The sequence below is a fragment of the Electrophorus electricus genome, chromosome 11, assembly GCF_013358815.1.
Source record: "Electrophorus electricus isolate fEleEle1 chromosome 11, fEleEle1.pri, whole genome shotgun sequence".
Lineage (NCBI taxonomy): Eukaryota > Metazoa > Chordata > Actinopteri > Gymnotiformes > Gymnotidae > Electrophorus > Electrophorus electricus.
The window spans coordinates 17,078,529-17,099,428 of record NC_049545.1 but is presented as its reverse complement, the minus strand read 5'-3'; the positions used below and the strand labels follow the sequence as shown (position 1 = coordinate 17,099,428).

The 20,900-nt window shown below is 36.9% G+C and overlaps 2 protein-coding genes across 19 annotated transcripts in view; one reads left to right on the top strand and one right to left on the bottom strand.

Annotated features, from left to right (window-relative positions):
* lrrfip2 (leucine rich repeat (in FLII) interacting protein 2) overlaps positions 1 to 6,608 on the top strand; it is a 34,073-nt gene extending 27,465 nt beyond the window's left edge. For 15 of the 18 annotated variants that reach the window (XM_027010536.2, XM_027010550.2, XM_027010547.2 and 12 more), the window contains 7 exons: positions 728 to 829; positions 1,060 to 1,192; positions 1,833 to 1,882; positions 2,032 to 2,152; positions 4,648 to 4,727; positions 5,401 to 5,505; positions 5,805 to 6,608. In XM_027010536.2, coding sequence (XP_026866337.2) covers positions 728 to 829; positions 1,060 to 1,192; positions 1,833 to 1,882; positions 2,032 to 2,152; positions 4,648 to 4,727; positions 5,401 to 5,505; positions 5,805 to 5,915 — 702 coding nt within the window. In that variant the 3' untranslated portion in view covers positions 5,916 to 6,608. The remainder of the gene's footprint in view (positions 1 to 727; positions 830 to 1,059; positions 1,193 to 1,832; positions 1,883 to 2,031; positions 2,153 to 4,647; positions 4,728 to 5,400; positions 5,506 to 5,804) is intronic. The other 3 variants (XM_027010552.2, XM_027010551.2, XM_027010544.2) reach the window with 1 other exon arrangement.
* A 425-nt stretch (positions 6,609 to 7,033) lies between these two features.
* Positions 7,034 to 16,380, bottom strand: mlh1 (mutL homolog 1, colon cancer, nonpolyposis type 2 (E. coli)). Its single transcript, XM_035531280.1, has 19 exons — positions 16,205 to 16,380; positions 15,822 to 15,912; positions 15,511 to 15,609; positions 15,147 to 15,220; positions 14,833 to 14,905; positions 14,424 to 14,519; positions 14,290 to 14,334; positions 14,112 to 14,200; positions 13,020 to 13,132; positions 12,759 to 12,852; positions 11,451 to 11,604; positions 11,047 to 11,354; positions 10,547 to 10,671; positions 10,329 to 10,437; positions 9,149 to 9,212; positions 8,690 to 8,854; positions 7,924 to 8,016; positions 7,707 to 7,820; positions 7,034 to 7,398 (listed from the first exon to the last, which is right to left on the bottom strand). The coding sequence occupies exons 1-19, from the start codon at positions 16,309 to 16,311 to the stop codon at positions 7,246 to 7,248; spliced, it is 2,166 nt and encodes a 721-aa protein (XP_035387173.1). The 5' UTR covers positions 16,312 to 16,380; the 3' UTR covers positions 7,034 to 7,245.
* Between the last annotated feature and the right edge of the window lie 4,520 nt (positions 16,381 to 20,900).

The window sequence follows — 20,900 nt, the reverse complement described above, 5'->3', positions numbered from 1 at the left end:
GTTATGCAGAAAGCACACAGAATGAACAGACTGCCAACCACCACTAAAATGTCTGTTTCATGTCATGAGCATTATCAGATTGAACATTCCGATTTCCACAGGTCAGGGCAGGAGTTTGTAAGATGGCAGACTGTAACCAGAATGGGCCTTGATTAGCCTTTATTGTTTGTTTGTTTGTTTGGGGGGGGGGGGTGAAGTAGTTACATCATCTCTGCAAGGCATTGTCTTAACGTGGAGTAAATTTATCTAGCTAAGTTAGCTCACTGTCTCTTTGCCATATCTCCAAACACTTCACTTGCAGTCTGGAGTAGGTTAAGTCAAGGTAGGCCCTGTTAGCAATTTCACTGATGGGGATAGGAGATATTTATTTCTATGTTTGTATTACCATTTCATAACCCATTTTATCTGTGAGGAAAATAAATGTATTCATTAAATAGATGGTAATTTAGAAAAATGCCACCTCAAAAGTAATATATATCGTAAGCCCTAAAACAAAATCACAAAAAGGAAAACCCTGGTTACGCCACCAGTATGAATTCTAGTTGCCTGAATAAGCACGTATTACCATCTTGTTCTGGCCATCATTTTTTTGCTTGCGACTCTGCGAATGAACCTGCTTTCCTTCTGTGCATGCTGACCATTTTGTCTTGCCTGCGTCTCTATGGCTTCTTCTTTTCCACTTCTCCTCATGCCTCTTCTTTCTTTCCCTGCCCTGCTGTTTGGCCAGGCCTTAGAGAGGCAGAAAGAGTACTTTGATTGCATTAGGAATGAGAGGGACGAGCTCAGAGATGAGCTGGCTGACCTCAAGGGGAAATCCAAAACAGGAGAGGTATGTCAGTGATGTAGCCTGTGAAAAGCAGCAAGGGGAAATGGCCTGTGTTGCCTTAAAAGCAATGCTGCTTTAATGAGGGGTATATATTTTATAAACTTTCCATCATGGCTTAAAGATAAATTGTAAGTATAATGTGAATTTTAAAAAGTAGGAAATATTTAAGATTAAGTAATATTTTTTGCATTCAAAGTATTAGTCTTCTCCAATTTTTTCCATTCTTCTCACAGAAACACGGGCTGGTCATCATTCCTGAGGGCACGCCCAATGGGGATGTCGATCATGAGCCTGCCACCTCAACGATCACTGTTGTCACACAGGAGGCTGCTCAGGTGCTCGAGTCTGCTGGAGATGGACCTTTGGGTAAATCTTAGTGTTGCAACAGATTCCTGGCTTTGTTATAGTTGTGTAAAGAATATAAACCCATTACCTGGCTTTGCCTGGTGCAAGGCCCGTTGCACCTTTCTAAGAACCAGTTGACTTAATTTACTGAGCCCCACGTTCTAGTGGGTGTAGCTCAGAGGTCCTTATAATGGTTAAAGCAAGGCTTCAGCAGTTAGAAATAGATGTGATAGTAATACTGCTATAACATGTATGTCTGCATATCCACTCAACCTGCTGCTGCTTGTAGTGGCAGTTTTCTGACTAAGATTCCACACCATTTAAAAGCTTCTTTTGCTCAGTCAAAGTAGTAATTGGAGGTGACTAGTTTATTTGTGTTTTTCCTTGCCCAAAATAGAAATGAATAACAATATGTAAATTATTATTATTATTTTTTTTTAGATTTTCATTAAAAAACAGACAGAATGACTCTACTTAGAGATTGCATTGTTTTGGGAGGAAAAGTAAACTTGAAGGGAAAAATAACCTTTTTTGCGTTAACCTTAAGGGGTGGATTGCAATTCCACATAACATGGTGTAGTAAACTATGTTAATAATTTTTCAGGAATTATGATGTCAGTTACATGCTGTTTCATCATAAATATTTTTTTCTTAACAATAGATGTTCGGCTACGAAAACTTGCTGAAGAAAAAGATGAACTTTTAGCCCAGGTGTGCATTTTCTTTTCCTCCGTCTGTTGTCTGTAAATGTTTTATGTGTAGAACTTTGAACTGAGCATTTGATTTTGCAACAAAATGAAAATTTATTTGAAATATTGAGTGCATAAAGTATCACTTGTCCTCTCGTTGACATCTCACAGATCAGGAAACTGAAAATGCAACTGGAGGAAGAACGGCAGAAACATTCTAAGGTGGAAAGTGTTTATCCGGACGGAGAACGAATAGAAAATGGCACTGACTTGCACTTCATTGAAATGCAGAGTAAGCCCACACTTCGGAGTACAGTTTGTATACAATACATGCAAACACAAATTCAAAGATGTAAAAATGTGCACAATCATGTGTATATGATTAGCAAAAATAGGGAAAAATGCAATTAATAAAAGTAAGCATAAAGTACTGAATAGTTTATAATGATCTAAATTCATTCTCACATTTTTAAAATTGGGCAATTAGTAGGTTCCTGTATTTTGGTTTGAAAATATATATAAAACACACGGCCGTGGCCAAAAGTTTTGAGACTGACACACATTTTGGTTTTCACAGTTTACTGCCTGTTTTGTTTTTTTGGGTTTTTTTTTTTTTTTAGATCCTTTTGTCAAATGTTTATATGGTATAATGAGGTACAATTACTAGCATTTCATGAGTTTTTATTGACAAATACATCCAGTTTAACAAAGACTTAATATTTACAGTGTTGACCCTCCTTTTTTTTTTTTTTTTTTTTTTTTTAAGACTTCTATGATTCGCCTTGGCATGCTGGATGTCATCATCTGGGCAAAATTTGATGGCAACCCATTCTTGCCTAATCAGTGCTTGTTTGTCCACTGTCTTTTTGAGGATTGACCACAGGTTCTAAATGGAATTGAGATCTGGGGAGTTTTCTGGCCCAAAATTTCAATGTTTTTTTTCCACCGAGTCACTTGGTTATCACTTTTTGCCTTGTGATATGGTGCTCTGTCAGGCAAAATCTTGAGCAAATACTCCCTTGGATGAGAAGCAACTCCACAGACGAATGGTCTCAGGATGCCTCACTGTTGGCATGACATAGGACTCATGGTAGTTCTCACCTTTTCTTCAATCATTTGTCCAGATGTCTCAAACAGTCTGAAGGGAGCTTCATCAGAGAAATTAACTTCACCCCAGTCCTCTGCAGTCCAACCCCTATACTTCCTGCAGAATGTCAGTCTGTCCTTGATGTTTTTCTTGGAGAGAAGTGGCTTCTTTGCTGCCCTTCTTGACACCAAGCCATCCTCCAAAAGCCTTCTCCACACTGTACGTGCAGATACATTCACACCTGCCTTCTGCCATTCCTGAGCAAGCTCTGCACTGGTGGTGACCCGATCCTGTAGCTGCATCCTCTTTAGGAGGAGACAGTCTTGGCGCTTTCTTGACTTTCTTGTGCACCCTGAATCCTTCTTCACTTCCTTCTTCACCTCTCTCCTTGAAGTTCTTGATTATTCGATAAATGGTTGATTTAGGTGCTATCTTACCAGCAGCAATGTCCTTGCCTGTGAAGTCCTTTTGATGCAGTGTGATGACTGCACATGTTTCCTTGGAGGTAACCATGGTTAACAGAAGAAAACTTCACCACCACCCTTTTAAGCAAACAGTCTGCTATTCTAATCAGCATGACAGAGTAATATCAGATGCCTTGTTAACATGTTAAATTAACATTTTCTCCTGAACTAGCAAGATCATCACTGAAATGGTGTTAGCAGGCCATTTTGCGGCAGGGCTGAAATGCATAATTTATGTGATTTAAGTTCATTTTCATGGCAAGGAATGACTGCAATTAATTGCAATTTATCTGATCACGCTTCACAATCTAGAGTTAATGCAAATTGCCACCATAAAAACTGAAACAGAAAACTTTGTGAAAACCAAAATTTGTGCTAGTCTCAAAGCTATAAATATAAAGGACAAGTGAAATTACATAAAACAGAAAAATCCAGGATAACCAGGATAGAACCAGGAGACTGAGACAGAGGAGGATTTGTGTTACGCTATAGTATTGCACTGTTTGAACAGGAAAGTCATCCTAGGGAAAATTATCAAAGTCAACACTACAAACTAGTGACCTAAGTGATGCACTACTAGAAGGCTCACACTAAATATAAAGACATTAGGCACTTCGACATTGTTTTGAATGGCCTAGGGTGTCAGGCCTTCAGAAGCAGGCTCAGGTTGTAGTTAGCAGTGGTATTGGGGGGTGAGAACAATAATGTTCTTCCTGTGCATTTTTTCTATTGCTGTGTGTGCTTTTTCAAAGACAAATGAGAACATAATGGGCTAGTATTAACACAGGGAAGCTTTCTAGTCACAAGCTAATGAAATATTAAACTGTATTGGAAACAAGCTAAAAAAAGATGCTTTCTAATTTTAAGATAAAAAATTGTCCTAAACATTTTTAATTTAAATATCTTAAATGTATTTTAATCTTCAGAATTTTTTCATAGAGCATAGTAACAAGTGAAGGAATGCAAAAAATATTTTCTATAAATACCACTGATACAGCCAAATGATCAAACCTAACCTATTAAATATTGCCTCTTGATACTGGAGGTCTTTGTTATATGGAAATTGCAGACTGGAAATTGCTAAGAAATTTCCACAGTGGTTTTTATACAGACATGCTATTAGAATGACAATCAATATATAGTGTAATTATTTTGCTGAAGCAGCTTTGATAATTCAATGTATACCTGTCACTGAAGGGATTGTCCACATAAGCATATGCTCTTTGCTTTTTGTAGGGGATGCCAACAGACAAATTAGTGAATATAAATTCAAACTCTCAAAGGCAGAACAAGAAATGGGTACAATGGAACAGAATGTAAGTTTCTTAAACATGTTATGCATTGAATTGAATTCTACATACACTATCCAGAATACAGTGTGCTCATGATAATGAGTTTTCTGAAGATTTTACACAAGTTTCAGTATGACATGCAAGTGGACACTTGACCTACTTGTGCCAATAGAATGTAATCCATTGGTACACCCAGTAATGATTTATGGTACTCACTCCTCTGATACCTCCATTGTATACAGTAAAATCTTATGAACCATTGGCTTGTATATAATTATTTATTAACATTTTAATTTCTATAAAGCATAATTTTTACAAATTTTCGGTTTTCTTTATATATAAATTTTAATGCACTGAATTTGCACTTGTATCATTTTTAGTGTGGAACTAGATACAATGGACTATATGTAATTTTTTCCCATGTAAAACAATGGCTTATATTAACCATCTATTAAATTATTGGCTCAAACAATGCAAAGATTGAAACTCGAGTTGATATCTACCTAATAAAAATGCTCATTAAGTGATGTGACATTAATAGTATTGTGTATTGTGAATCGTAATTTCTGATCATGGTAACTATGGCATCCCTTGTATACATTTGAAATTAATCAGGCTAATTTTCAAATTACAAAAAAAATTGTTCCACTTTAATAGCAATTTAATAAGAAGTTTAATTTTAATTATTTCCTTGTAGATAAACAGACTTGAGGGGCAGGTGTTAAGATACAAAGCAGCAGCTGACAACTCAGAGAAAATTGAAGATGAACTAAAAGCTGAAAAAAGAAAACTTCAAAGAGAGGTAAGAATTTACCATAACCATTTCACTGAGCAGCCATGGTTGGAATGGTTGTAGACCTACACAGATGAAGTCCTATGCCGCATGTGTTTGTGCTCACACACATCAAAGCCACTGAGTGCAAGTACAGTTTGCATGGATACCATGGAACCAGGAAGTACCATGGCGGGATAAGTCCCTCCATGGGGGAATGTATTACTGACGATAGCAGAAGTGGCTGAAATAAGACCAATGAATTGGACTGGGTCCTTCATTTAAACGTTTTATGAATGTCCAATTCTGTGGGCTTCTGTATTCTGCAGTTGCGTGCAGCCCTGGACAGAATTGAGGAGATGGAGATGACCAATAACCACCTGGTGAAGAGGTTGGAAAAGATGAAAGCCAATCGCAATGCCCTTCTATCCCAACAGTGATGAGACTTGCCTTGGCGACTGCACCTTCTTAAAAGTCCTCAAATTCCTCTCTAGCCTCAGACTTTGCTGCCATACACTGCAAATGCTGCTCCTACTCCTGCTCCCTAAGGCCGTGTACGTGTGGGAGACCAAAAAGAAACACCTTGTACCAATAATCCTATTCCTTTTCATTAATATAAAAAAGAAAAGGAAAAAAAGACTGGTTCACACCTAAATCTGTCAAGAAGGGAGTGTCCAAACAATTGTGCTTACCTTTTGTCTCGCCCTTACTTTACTCAGAGGACCTTTCTTGCTGTTGTTTCCTGTTTTGAAAGCTTTGTATATCATGCCCTTTGGCTGGGTTTCATTGCTTGGATTGGGTGCTTGATTCCTCTCCCTAATTGTGTTTTCCGCTTTCCAATAAGTTCCTTGAATGAGTATAAAAGTGTATTTTAAACTTCATTTCACCCAGCTCATGCACACATTGATATGTCCACAGCAATGTGCCTTTTGTTCACAGGGAAACTTAGGGTTTGCATTATAAAAAGGTTATTTAAAACAATCGGTATTTGGTACAGCAAAAAAAAGTATTTAATATAGGGATTGTTTGATTTCCGATTATATAAAAACAATGCTATGTTTTCAAAAAGGATTTTTCCCAAAAATATTTAAAATATTTCTTGAAAATAAATGTGTAAATTGGTGATGTGTGAATGAGATGGATGATTTCATGTGTGAAGTGTTTATGGGGAGCACTGAAAATTTAACTCAGAATGGACATTTAGAGGTATATGCTATATTGCTAAAGAGTAACTTCCTTAGGTATTTACCCAAATGTGTTCTATAATACTTTTGTATAGAAAGAGAAGATATCCTGAAATTGTAGGATGTATTGAAAAAATTGACCCACCAAATCTAAGCGCTGTCTGTGATCACAGTTCAAACAGAACAGGAACAGGCTCATGTAGAAAGCATAACACATTTTATAAATATTGCCCCATTTTTATTTAAATTGCTTGATTTACTAAACCATTTCATACTAATGCTTCTTTTTAGCCACAGATGACTCAAGAGCAATTTACAAATTTAATTTGTTAATGATCTGCAACCTACATTGGTAGCAATAAAAAGAATCTTGGTAGCCATAAAAACGTATTGGTATTTAAACAACACTTTTCACTTTAAAATGTGTTTGACATTGATATACAAATGTTCAGCTGTAAAAGCCAGTAATCACATTAACAGGATCCATGGAATATGGCAGCATAACAACAAATGAACAGAGGCATGTTTCTCGGCTTCACAATGATCATAGCTACACCAATGGCTAAATCACAACAGCAGTGTAGACTCAGCATCTCTCAAAAACTTTGTAGAGGTCTGGCAGGTTGGCAATTTGTAGGAGGCTGCCGTCCTCGCTGTAGTGTTTTGGAGGGCTCAGGAGGGAGCGGAATGCTTTGAAGAGAACATGTTCAACCTTCCACTGCCAACTTGGTTCAGCTTCCTACAAAAAACACTTTTCTTAAAGTAATTTAAGCCCGAGTACATTAACTACTATGTATAACTGAGGAATGAATTTGTAAGTCAAGGATGAAGAGGTATCTAACACTTTACTGAGCTATAGCAGTGGTATTCAAATCTGAACTTTATAAAATCCAGAACTTGAATTTGGTTCAATCCCTTCTAGTTGATTGAAATAATTCCTAGGTAAAGGGAGGGTGGAAAATCTGTAGGAACAGGACCTTGAGGACTGTGATTTGAATACCTCTGCTCTATATAACAGAAGTGTGACAAGCTAGTAGAACATCTTACCAGAGGGCCTGCTGCTGCCTCGGTCTCCAGGGTGTACTGCTTTCTTATGGAGTAGAATTGGCTGCATTCTTTACTGAATTCACGGAAACAGTCCTTCTCATTGTCCCAGTTCACCTGAATTGCCCACAGAAAAAAGAAACTCATTCCACAGTAGTGTTACACATTTAACATTATGCTCCATTTATACAAAGCTTTATACTATCATTGAGAAATAGACCTCTGTAGCTAAGCGCAGGATGAACAATGGTAGCCCTTCCATAGCTGGTGTGTAGTTATCAAGTAAAAGTGGTAGACCAGTCAGGTTTCCTTCCTAAAAATGAGTTGTGTAGAGTTAGTCATAAAATAGATCATGCAAAAAAATTCAAAAGCTCAAGTGAGCTTGGCAGACCAGTTATTTTGCTTTTTGAAAAATGTCAGACCTTGGTACAAAAAATAATTACAAAATGATTAATTACTAGTTTAAAACCTAAAAAATGCCAGGCTTTTAATACTACTTTCCACTTCCTTTTAAAGACTTAGCACATGTAACTAATCAGACATTTTTAAAATTTATCACCATAGTGCCATCTAGTGGCAGCTTTTTACCAAAATGACAGCACAAAACTGCAATAACCTTGATGAGTATTAAACACATGGGTGTTTTCTTAAGCATAACTTTTGTACCAGTCTACAAATGTTTTTTTTATTTCCTTTCAATTAAACATACTGAATACAGATTATAATTTTATAAAGTTTTGTTGTATTTTACAATGTTAATGCTGGTACACAGGGGTCCTGTGAAGAACCTGTCCAGCAGGTTTGCTGGCTGTACCTTTACAACTGCAGAAAAAAGATACAAATGATATGATGCCAAGGTCCAAACCAACCTAAACATGACCAAAAAAAATAATGCATTAGAGCCTGATCTACTTGTAGTACAGTATGTATGTACAGAACGTCAGAACTTTTGCTTCCTACATTCCAAAAGAACCCCACTGACCTACCTCATCTATCTCCATCGAAAAATAATCCTCCAGCATTTCAGCTTTCTTCTTCAAAAACTCCACTATGTACTGGGCCAGGCCTTCCTTAGGCCCATCCTCCTCTGTCCACCCACTCTCCTCAGAATCCAGCGCCAGCATGGCCAGCTCATAAAGGGGGGCTGGGCTCTACAATACCACAACACACCTCAATACCACACCTCCTCCTCCAGCCTGAGGGCTAGAACTAACCAAATTGTAATAAGTAAACTAGAAGTGATTAAGCACTAGTCATTTGATAAATCATAGTTCCCTGTTCAGGGACATGCCCTTTACTTTTTCAGATTAACATTCTTTGTCTACCACAAAGGTAGTATGTTATATGGCTAATATTTCTAATGTATTGTAGCAGATATTTTAAAATGAGATCTTCAGTATTTATTTAGTGACCAATTAAAGTGCAGAGAGCTGAAGGATACTTACTGATAATCGCAGGACACCAAAGTTGCCAAAATCATATATCAGAATCTGGTAAAACAGCTCCTGGCTGGGAGGGGAAAAAGGTTGGTGCTGCTGCATCACATGTAAAAGGTTTTATTATCTTTGCAGTTCTTTCTATCAACAAAATTATTTTTAACAAAATCAAACTGTACATTTTTAAAAAATCATCCCATCTTGCATGCTACTGTTGACCACATTTTATGAAACCAATGTGTGCTTAACACTTTACATATATGTAAGAATTTTTCAGTGTCACTTTGTTGCCCATTAGAGTTTAATATTTTGGTCTGCAAACAGTTCTCCTATATGAATTGGTGTTTTCATATCTGTATACAAAGATGAGTTGTCTTAAAATAATTATGTAAAATGTAAATTAAACACACAAGCTTTAGCAATATTTGAGTAGTTGAGAAAACTAGACGCATTAAAAGAGAATACCAAATAATGTGGTAAGCCTGAATGATTCAAAATGTTTGAAAAGGCAGCAACAATATTTGTGTAAGGCTGCTTTAATCTCTGAACCCGTTTTGTACACATTTATACACCTAATTATGTTTTGTGGGGGTCTTTGTTAACATTGCCTATGGTAGTATGTGACAGTTCTCCTCCTACCAAGTTACATTATTTATGGAAAATATTATTCACTTAGTTGGAAAACTTAAAATTGTGCCAAAGTGCAAAATCCAATGAATTATGCAAACTGCAACAAGCCCTATGGTAAGGAGCTAGGGCTGCATGAGGCATACCATTAATACTACATTGCGATAATATTGCTAGGCATTGAGATTGCGCTACACTGGTGAACCCTTGGAATGACATTGTTAACAATACGCCTGCATTGTTATAGCCGAAATAATCATAATTGCTTTATCATGTGAGTGCTATGGTACATCAAAATATCTTCAGAATACTCATCTGGAACATGAGACTAGTCAAGATTTGCATATAGAATATGTGCAATATTGGTACTGATAAAGCCACTGCAGTAACTATTGGCAAACAATACATTGGGCAGCCCTACAAGAAGCAGACTTGAGATGCAAAGGAAGGAATTGGATCACTGCACTCTAGAAAGCTTTTCTTAAAATAATCAATTTTCAAAGCACTATCTTTGCACAGCAGCACAGTTTGGCTATTTCAGATGGTGCATTCAGTGTCTAACCTGAGTTTGGTTGTGTTCAGTAGGTATAGTTTTGTGTGGTGTTGGACGAGAGTCCACTGGGGATTGACGCATCCAACAAATGAATGATTCTGGAACATCTCCTGCAGACCTGAGTGGGATGCAAAAATGGATTCATGCTTGTACTTGCAAGTGGTGACTTGTGAAGTAGTTTCCTCAAATGTACACAAAAACAACAACAAAAAAAAAGTAGCCAACACCTTTGTGAGCTTGTTCATCAATCTCTCGTCGAAGCTCCTTCACGCTGGTTAGCTTAATGACTCGTCTCCTTGGTGTACAGGCTGCTGTCTGATCATCCCTCTCCTCATCAACATGAGGCCGTTTCCTAGAACATCATAATCACAGATCCACTGTGTCTACCGTTCAGCTGCCTAGATGGACTATTTCTTTGTAACGTATGTATGTGCACCCACATAAGATGGCACCCTGTAGTGTAAAGCATGTCAAAAGAATCAACTGTGAATAAACAAAGGTGAAGCACTTATGCAGACACTGCAGATGAACTGAAATGCAATATAACTGAAATATAGCTGAAATTGTACCCCCCCCCCCCAAAAAAAAGCATCTATACAGAAGCTGTTGTCAAACAAATTCTGACAGATTGAATCTAAAAAGAATGTAACACATGACCTCTTTAATATTCAGTTTAAGACTGCACCCCCCCCCCAAAAAAAAAACCCCACCCAATCTGATCTCTCACCTGGGGGGGGTGTCTGTTTGGAGATTAGTCTCCAAGTCCTTTGTGGCTCTTGGTTGCAACTCCTCCAGCCCCTCAAGCATTGCAGTATCATCCAGTTCTGAATTAATTAGGTCAGGTGCTAGGGAGCTGGCAGTAGTTGTTCCATCTGAAGAAGGTTTACTCACTGGCTGGAGGAAAGCATCCAATTTCTGTGCCTTGCTGTCAGTGCGCACCATCTGATGGCTATAGATGCGCTCCCTACGATCTGCCGAGGAACTATTTAAGACTTTCACATCACTGGCAGAGACTGACAGCCCAGGAAGTAAAGTCTATTGATGAAACAAGAGTTATAGATAGCATAGATAATTTAACCATGAGGTGCTTATGTACATTACTGAACCATGCATATATGTTTCTTTACATACCTGTGTAAAATAAGTACGTGAGGAATTTGAGCCAAGAAGTTTACTCTCTATGTGCTTCTGAATGCTCTCAATGATGCAGTCTTCATGGAGAAAGTGCACTTCATGCTTTGTTGGATGTACGTTCACATCAACATTATGAGGAGCAATTTCCAGACTTTGAAGAAAGATGCCAATTATGAAGCAATTCATGCACACAATCACAAAATCTAAAATATAGATTTAAGATATCTGAAATACTATTGCAGAAGCTATGAAAGAAAATCATAACATATCCTCACAACCCACTTTATTAGAAACATATGATTTAACCCTAACTCAGTGGAAATCTTATTAACATGCATTTTAATAAGTGTACAACAACAGTATAATCAATGTCTTTTTGCAAGCAAAATTGGTAAACCATGCTCTATGCCATTCAACACTGCTCAAATTCTGACTGTGGGACAACTGATGACTGGATATTATTGGGTGGTGCACTTTTCCCAGTTCTCACAGCAGTGACACATGTTAATGTGTGTTAGGCTGGTCTGGGCATGAGGGCATCAGTACCTTTTACTGTATTTTTTTGTATTTATCAATGTCACTGGTTAGTTGAGAATGGTCTGCTAAAAAAGTATCAAACGTACAGCTGTCCTGTAGGGCAGAAAATGATCAGTGATGAGTTGAAGGAAACTAACACAAACTGATAAAAGCAAACAAATGGATTTTAACGAAAACATACTAGGTGGTTTCCAGTGCATAAAGGTTTTACTTAAGGATCTGTTATGAATGGGTGCATGTATGTATTAATGGTAGACATGTTAAATTTTGTGCTTATAATTTATCCTTGCACGAATTCCATTGGAAAGAAGTCTGCATGATTACTATAATAAGATAAACAGATAAGCACCAAGTTGTAAGGTTTGCTAACATGATACTATTGCTAGTTGCCCTGTTAGTTGTCAAACTTTCTGTAAATTCCAGAAAACAAACAAACCAAAAAAAACTCCTGCAAAATCTGTAAACATTTTGTGTCAGTACCATAAAGCTGCAATGAATAGTCAATGTGTCCTTGCCATATTCAAAACACTACAGTTCATGAATTTGAGTGGCTGTGGTACTTGAAAAGTGGCTCTGTTACAGATATATTAAATTCATGCACATGTAAAGTTTAAAATAGTGGAGAAAACCATCCACACTGTTTATTTTACCCTTTGGCAAAGTTTAGCCTCAACTGCTGCTAGCTCTTCTGTCCAACCCATTTGTGACTAGAAGAGAAGTACTGTCGAAATATTATTTGTAACACGATAAAATAAATTTTAAAAATACCTGAGATAAAGAAAAGGATGTGTATTTTTGGGAAGATATGCTGTGTAGACAGTCTCTATGGCTTTCTTCAAGGTACTGGATTCTACCAAACGATCTGTAAAACATCCCAACAGCTCATTACAAACTGAAATGGCTAGGTCCAGTCTCAGTGACTATGTCTGCTACAAGTCTGTAATACTATGTATATTCCTGCAAGTGTGAAGGAACCCATGGCTTTATAATCACAATTAAGTTAATGAAGGAACAGTAGAGACCACATACGATTAATAAACAGGATGAGGATACACTTCTTGACTGAGTAGTTGGCATTGGAAATGTAACCCTGCAGTTTAAAGGCAAGTTTCTGATCCTCGCACTCTACCTTGATCATCTCTCTGTGAACAAAAAAGTAGTGCCATCAATAGAAAGCAAGTGAAATGTAGCATTTATATATACTTAACATAATCAGGCATGTTAAGTTGATACAACAAAATCAACAGGCTGTTTTGAGATGTCAAGATTTGAGTTCGTCTTTTTCTAATTCCTCACATTACACTACAATCTTCCATGTCCCTCACTAGAATATTTTCCTCTAGTCAGATTTCTGCCATAGAACTAAATCTATTATCAGCAGTAATAGATTTAGAGGTCATGAACTCCATTTCCATTAGTCACTGAAAGCAGACTCAAGTCCAGGCTGCCATCAATTGTTACCTGAGATTAGGACAATTAGGGTGAGCAATGTGACAATATGTTTCTATTGGGATAAAGTCACACTGCTATTCATAGCATATTGTGAGTATTATCAGTACTTCTAGAAACACTGACCAATTGACCAATGTTTTATTTAAAAAAAAAATAAAAAAAAATCTACAAAGAGCCTTTAAAACAACAAACAGTGCGGTTATACTACCAAAGTACATCTGCCATGTTTTCCATATTTCCTAACCTAAAACTCGTTTTGATTCCATCAAATATCTACTAAATGTTTAAAAGTGTACGGTAAAGACTAACATCATTATCATACACTACAAGTACCTAACTGAAATGTACTAAGAACATTTTGACCCCCCCCCCGGTGAATTTGGGGTACAGAGGTTTGATTTCCACCCCCTCATTCAGGGTATGATCATACATATTATTTTGTTTATAGAAACCCCATACTTGATGAAGGCTGCTGTAGATGTAACATGTAAGCAGTAAACATTTAATGCAATAGCCAAGGATAAACAGACTTTTTAAACTTTATAACCAATGTGAGTGCCATGTACTTTGTGTTATTACTGAAGATCTCTTTGGATCCCTTGCATAAAGAGCACCCATGGAGGGAGAAATTTACTCCCAAGATTAAACAATTATGAAATGGATTAATACCTGCTCACAGCTACACCAAACACTACTCGGATGTTGTCCAAAACTGTGGCATTGGGTAGAGTCTTCACTTCGGCTACCATCTCTCCTTGCTTAACCAAAGTAGAAGAAAATATATTTAATGTGTGTTTTTTTGCAAATATACAACTACATTAATATTGTTACAAAAGGATGTGTTTACTTTTTTGACAGTAAAGCTTTTCCCAGAGTTTGTGGATGGGCGTATCTATAAGAGGACACAGCAAAACTAAGAAGCTGAGACCACATTAGTGTAAAAACAAAAAAAACAAACAACTGTTTAAAAATCTAATGAACACACCTACTCACGACCTCCACAATCCTGGAGTATTCTTCACTGGGGCTTTTCAAGGCTTTCCTTCGGGTGGGTACATTATAGAAAAGGTCTTCTACCTATGAACAATACCCAAAACATAATTGAGAACCAAATATTGCTGTGCTTATAAATACACAATCTAAAACACACAAAAATCACACTTAACCCATCATATGGGAAATTCAGTTACACTTAAACACAACACATTAATTATTGAACTTTGAGACTTTATAAGACATAAGGTGAATTTAAAAAGAAATTGTCAACCTCAGTGTCTTGGATTTCTGACCTTATTTTGACAAAACACTTGAACAAAAGGTAATGAGAATGCAAAGATGAATCAGTAGTTTCTAGCACTTGTAATCTGTCAAAAGATCTATAGTTAGTTACAGAGATGAGTGTCCCTTGGTTTCCAGCACAAGGTTTAGGTGGGGCTTTCAGTTTGCCATCACAGTAACTGCATCTGTGGAAGGGGGGATTGGGTGGTTGGGTGAAATGAGATTACAAGAGTCATTAAGACAGGGCAAAATAATTAGAACATTAAAATGCAATTACTTCTAACCAAGTTGTATCTTCTAAATCATGGATAGTGTGACTTGTCACAAAGGTATTAAATGCCAATTTTTTGTGTCTTTTCCATTCTATGTTTGCAGGCTTGAAATACATTTTCAAAACTGCGATCAGTAAAAATGTGCACCACTCACCGGAAGGCACATTTTCCATTTGTTGTTTTTGTAGTAATTGTGACATGGGCTACATGACTAATACTGGCAAGAGCCTACCAGACAACAGAAAACAGAGGAGCTTTAAAAGTCATATTTATATAATCTTACTTTTTTCAAAAAATCAACATGTTTCTTAAGAAAAGCAATAATCGTGTGTTAGTCTTTGGTAACTAACTGCCACTATTGATTTTTTTTTTTTTTAATATAATTCTTACTTATAAAGAAAAGCATCTGTGTACTGTTTGGAATTGCACTGAAATTTTTACTGGATGCAACCTCCTGTAACTCCAATTCGGTTTACGTAACATACATATAAAATGTAAAGAATAACAATATTTCACACCTCTCCTCTGAAACCGTAAGTTGAAATAGTTGCGAGGTCATCAAAAGTCTGAAGTTTGCTTGTTGTAAACCGCTCACAAACAATTTCCAGGTCTTCTTTCTGCCACGTGAAATCAAATAACACCCTTTATCCTGTGCGTATACTTTGTCTTCAATACATTAACCGTACTAGATTAACTAGAAAAGCATCTGTATATTAAAGTTACCTAGCTAGCTAACTTAGTTTGTTTGTTTGTTTGTTTGTTTGTTTGTTTGTTTGTTTTCTATAGACACGAAGAAACGGGCTGGCGGACAAGTTGTTCTGCAATTTACCCTAATTCCAGTGCCGTTGTCCTGAATCTGGATCATCTTAAGTCCTCCCTCTTTGACAGTAACCTGGATGTTGGTGGACTTAGCATCCAGACTGCAGATGCAAAATGATTAGCTATGTTAGCTAGCATAACTTAATCAAACAGTTAATTCATAGCCATCACAGCCAGCTAGCTTTCTATCTTAGCTAGCTAGCTAATCTGTTAACAGCATAAATTATCAAACAGGAGAAAATATTCCGCAATTGTGCATGTTTTATAGCTATATGTATATGCAATACCGGGAGAAATGGCATTCGAAATAAACTTTACAGCTAACCAAATACTTCCCGCGAAAAATGCATTAGCCAACGTTCTTTCAATAGTATAGCTAGCTATGGAGCTCACCAATTTTCAATCATTTCTTTTATAGCATTTGCAGGCCGTTGAATGACTTCTCCAGCAGCAATACGGTTCACCACTATTTCATCAAGTCTTCGAATTACGCCTGCCATGCCGTTTCACATTAAATTCAAAGCCTAAATATACCTGAACACACATCCATGAACTAGCTTATGTTGACGTTTTTGTGGCGGTTAAGAAACATCTATACCGCTACCTACTGGTAAGGAGGGTAGACCGATTTAAATACACGAGCTGATCCTTTCAAATCTTCTGTCTCTCTTTAACAATGTCTATTAGAATCTATTTAGCAATTATGTAGTTCAAAGATAAACTTGGATACACTTAATATTTTCTGCATTAAATAAGGTTATAAGATTAAACCAAAACAAATCTCGGGCATTACATAATCTATTGTTTTCCCATTTTGTACAAAATACTATTGAGTCTCATATATTCCTATCTCAATTTTAATATCACTATTTCCTCTCTTATATCTTTCTATGGGTCTCATTATCCCACTGCTCTATGAATTCCATAAAACCATCCTCCTGCTTTTCCTTCCTCCCACTGATTTTGTCATTTCTCTCCCATTTCATCTGTTGTTGATCTTTCTATAAATTATATGTTTTCATTTTATGGTCTTACCTGTTTGTTTTACTCTTTGGTTGACCTATGTGTTAGTACCCATAGAAACAGTACTAAACAGTGCAACCTTCTCACTGTGTTGTATATGTCATACATGCAAAAAAAAAAAAATTTGCAATACATTTTGTCACTCGCAATCACCCAGTTGACTTTTATGAATACAAGGTGGCAGGCTGTATTTAGCATGAGTTCAGTTTAGATGCTGCTAACTCTGTAACTATTTTGGGGCTTAAGTAAGTGCATGTTTTTGTTGAAAATAAAGAGCATTAACTGGAGTCTATGCATCTTGCCTTGCACAAATATCCAAAGAACATTGAGGGAGGCATCAAAATGATTGTTGTGATGTGCATGAACTGCTGTGATCTGTTATCCTTACTGTTTAAAACCCTGAAAACGTTGCACCATCATGAAATCACAACCCCTTCAGGCCAAGAGAATGAAGATGTGCATACCTCCATGTATGTGCCTTGCAGCATCACTGTCCAGTTCTGACAAATGTATAATAAACTGTTTACCTATAATTTTATTGTGTTTGTGCATAATTTTCAGGTTTTGTTGGGGGTTTTTTTGTTTTTGTTTACAATGTCTTGTATGTTTAATAATATTGGGATTTGGAAACAGATGTTTCTTTCACAGACAGACTGAGATTTTATGCTCTAGGGAGTTTTTACTTGCCACTCTCACCCTTGGGTTGCTCACTGGGGGCTTAGATTCGGACATTTGTAAAGCAGCTTTGTGCCAGCAACTGTTGTAAAAAGCACTATATAAATACATTTGACTTTGACTTTGACCAATGAGTGAGGCTTTTCTTTTGTTCTTATCCAACTGATTTTACTTTTTTGTACTGTCACTGTTAATTTGTCAATTTTAAATATTACATGGATATCATATCACTATAAAATATTTATATTATATTTATTATTGGGTTAAAATTTTAAATCATTACATTAACCAAACATTAAATTATTTAATTTCAACCTAATTTTAACTCTACATTTCAACTTAGGTCAAGACGAAAATATGCATTTTAATTCAAACCCGACCACACAATACAACATAAAATGTCCAATAAGACAAAAAAATAACCTAATATAATATCTTTTCATATTTTTGGAGTAATTGGAGCTTGCATTAAACCTTTCACGTTGATATTTCTTCCATTGGTGCAAGCAAATGAAGTGAAGTAGAACGAAATGTTTTCTTCACTTATTGTTGATCTAAATGTCATTACACAAAACCACAATAATGCCAGCATCAAGCTTAATTTGAGTCCTCAAAAGCTATACTTTGGTTCTTGCTAGACATATCCAAGAACTCTGCTGACAGTCAATTATTCTTAACCCTTTAACCCATGACAGACTTCTGCCAACATCTGCAACTGAAGCGACTGCATACTTTTGTCCACATCCCCAAGTAAAATACCTGGTGGAGAAGACTAAAGAAAAGACTCCAGGTGGAGAAGACTAAAGAAAAGACTCCAGTGTGTTGTGATATAGGATAGGTGACTATGATTTCTCCTAAATAAATTCTATGTAGTGCAGGAGGTGCCCCAGGTTTCTTCCTTTAATATTCTGGAGAAACTGTGGGCTGCTTGAAATTGCTAAATAGGGTTGCATGAACCAGCATGCCTTTCATGCTGTGTTTGAGTAAGTACAGGGCATGAGGACATCCAATGAGAGGGTCACGTCACTCATCAAGGGCTACCCATATCACCCAAACAATGCACGTATGTCACGAACACTTGCTTTTCCCGAGTCACGTGGTTTGGCCTGCCACGTGCAGTGGGAGGATCTTTGTTTGTAACCATGCCTGTGCACACCTGTACCTTGTTTGTCTTTGTGTATTTAAACCCGCATCATTGCTGATGTAGCGTGTTTGTGTTAGTATCTAAATGTAACATCTGTAGCTATGTTTGCCTAGTTCCTGTTAATGTTAAAAGTTGTTAGTATTAAGTATGCCTGTGTTCATTGTTTGTGTTTCACGTGAGTGCCACTTTAGCCTCTTTAGTTTTCTGTGGATAAATGTTTGTCCATGTTGAGAGAGTCTGTGCATCCTGCTCCACGCCCTTCGGCACTCGGGCCAACTCGTTACAAAGTACAACTAACCGGCACAACCACAGGAGCTCAAACCAGGATCAGCCAGTAATCTACTGCCTGGAACAGCTGGATAAGCATGGCTCCAAACAATCTACCATGTCACTCACATGTGTTTTGACTTCCATTGCACTTGACCACAGGAAGAATTCACAGCTTCTCTTCAGTTTCACACCCTCCAATCAAATGTTTCTCTAAAGCAGCTCCCTTAAGAAATGCACACGTTTAGTTCTTAGCCTACCTTTCTATTTGTTGCACAAAACTTCAAAATAACCGACAGCCAAGAAGGACCACTTCCTTGTATAAAAGTTGACTGGATTGTTAATATAGCTGGACCTTGCAGAATTTTTCAACTGATCACAGTTAAAAAAAAGGTTTTTTAACTCAGAACACCTACTTTTGTTAAAGCTATCAGGAGTTAAGCAAAGTTTAGCCGATGTAGACTTAAAACATTTACAGCAGTTTTAAATACCAGGGCATTTGGAAGCAAGCTTTTGTCAGAGAATTAAAATTAGGTCATTGTTGGATTGTAGCCTTGAGGACTGAATAGCTATTTTAGTAATTAATAAAATACAACTTCAGGCATGACTACAAACTCTTAATACATATTCTGAACTAGGTTTGCTCCCATGCAAAGACATGTGCATATACATATGTATACAGTTTATTATGGGCACTTAATGTTTCTGAACCTATAGCCTAATAATACTTTTCCTGCAAAATCTATGTACCAACCTTAGTTAAGAGACTGATAGTAGATCTTTTTTGCTGAAACGTTGTCACATATATTTCATGAATTGGTCATTTTCAGGTTATTTTACGGATATTTTGTGGATATATTTATAAATGTATACATGTCAGTCTATGCTGCATTTATTTCTAGTATTTCCAGATGCACCAGCCAACACCAACCAATTGCTGAAGAAATAGTCACTCATGAAAAAGGCCAACAAAGTTTAATACATGCTATTTTGTGTATGTTGTGACACAGTGCATTAACTATGCCAAAAAGAGAGTAACTGCACCTTAAAACTGACTGTGAAATCTTTGGCAGCCCATGTGTACCTAGCCTATGTGTAGGTACTGTGCTACTTTGGTACTTCGAGCTTGTTATTATCTGCAGAAACTGCATTTTATTTGTACTGGACTCGTCACACTCATACCACAATAATTATAGTCATAAGAATGGAATAATAATGGCAGTGAACTGTGATATCCATAAATATATATCATTGATAAGATCAGGATATCAAGGTTTTGTCATCAAGAAAAACTAGCTGTGTAGGAGAAACATCTAGTTACTGCCAGGGGCTGTGGAGCGCAAAGCCAGGATAAATAGTTGCAGCAACCAGCAGCCTGTATGAACACGCAGGCTGCTGGTTAACACAGGCTGCTGGTTGCAAATTTAAATGAACAGTACATGCACATGGCTGTTTGCAGGAACCTGTTCAGTATGATTAATACATTTAATAAAAAACTTTTTTAGCCCACTGCACTCGAATTCAGACTTCATTAATGTTCATTATAACTGCACTAAATAAATGAAATGTCTCACAGTGCATCCTTTGGAATACACCATGTCACTTCGGTATGCTCAGTGTGTCTTTTGATAGCACCCCATAAGCCATCCTGCAAAACTAGTCTAATACCTTCTTTAATCAACACATCTGTAATCATGCCACCATGTTGATAGGCTATTGTGCACAGTGTATATTGCACCAGCAGTATGCCCCAAAATGCTACATATTCAGCTATAGTGTGCAAATAGACAATCTGTGACAGATGTACAATGTGAGACTTCACCATATATAGTGCAATATTCATGGACAGATAGTCTTATTATGAAATTATTATTATACAATTTGAAAATGATTAGTCTACCAGTTATAATTAGGGAAATGCATGCACTAAAAAGAAATGTATATATATCATTATATATTCCTCCACACAATAAATAAGGC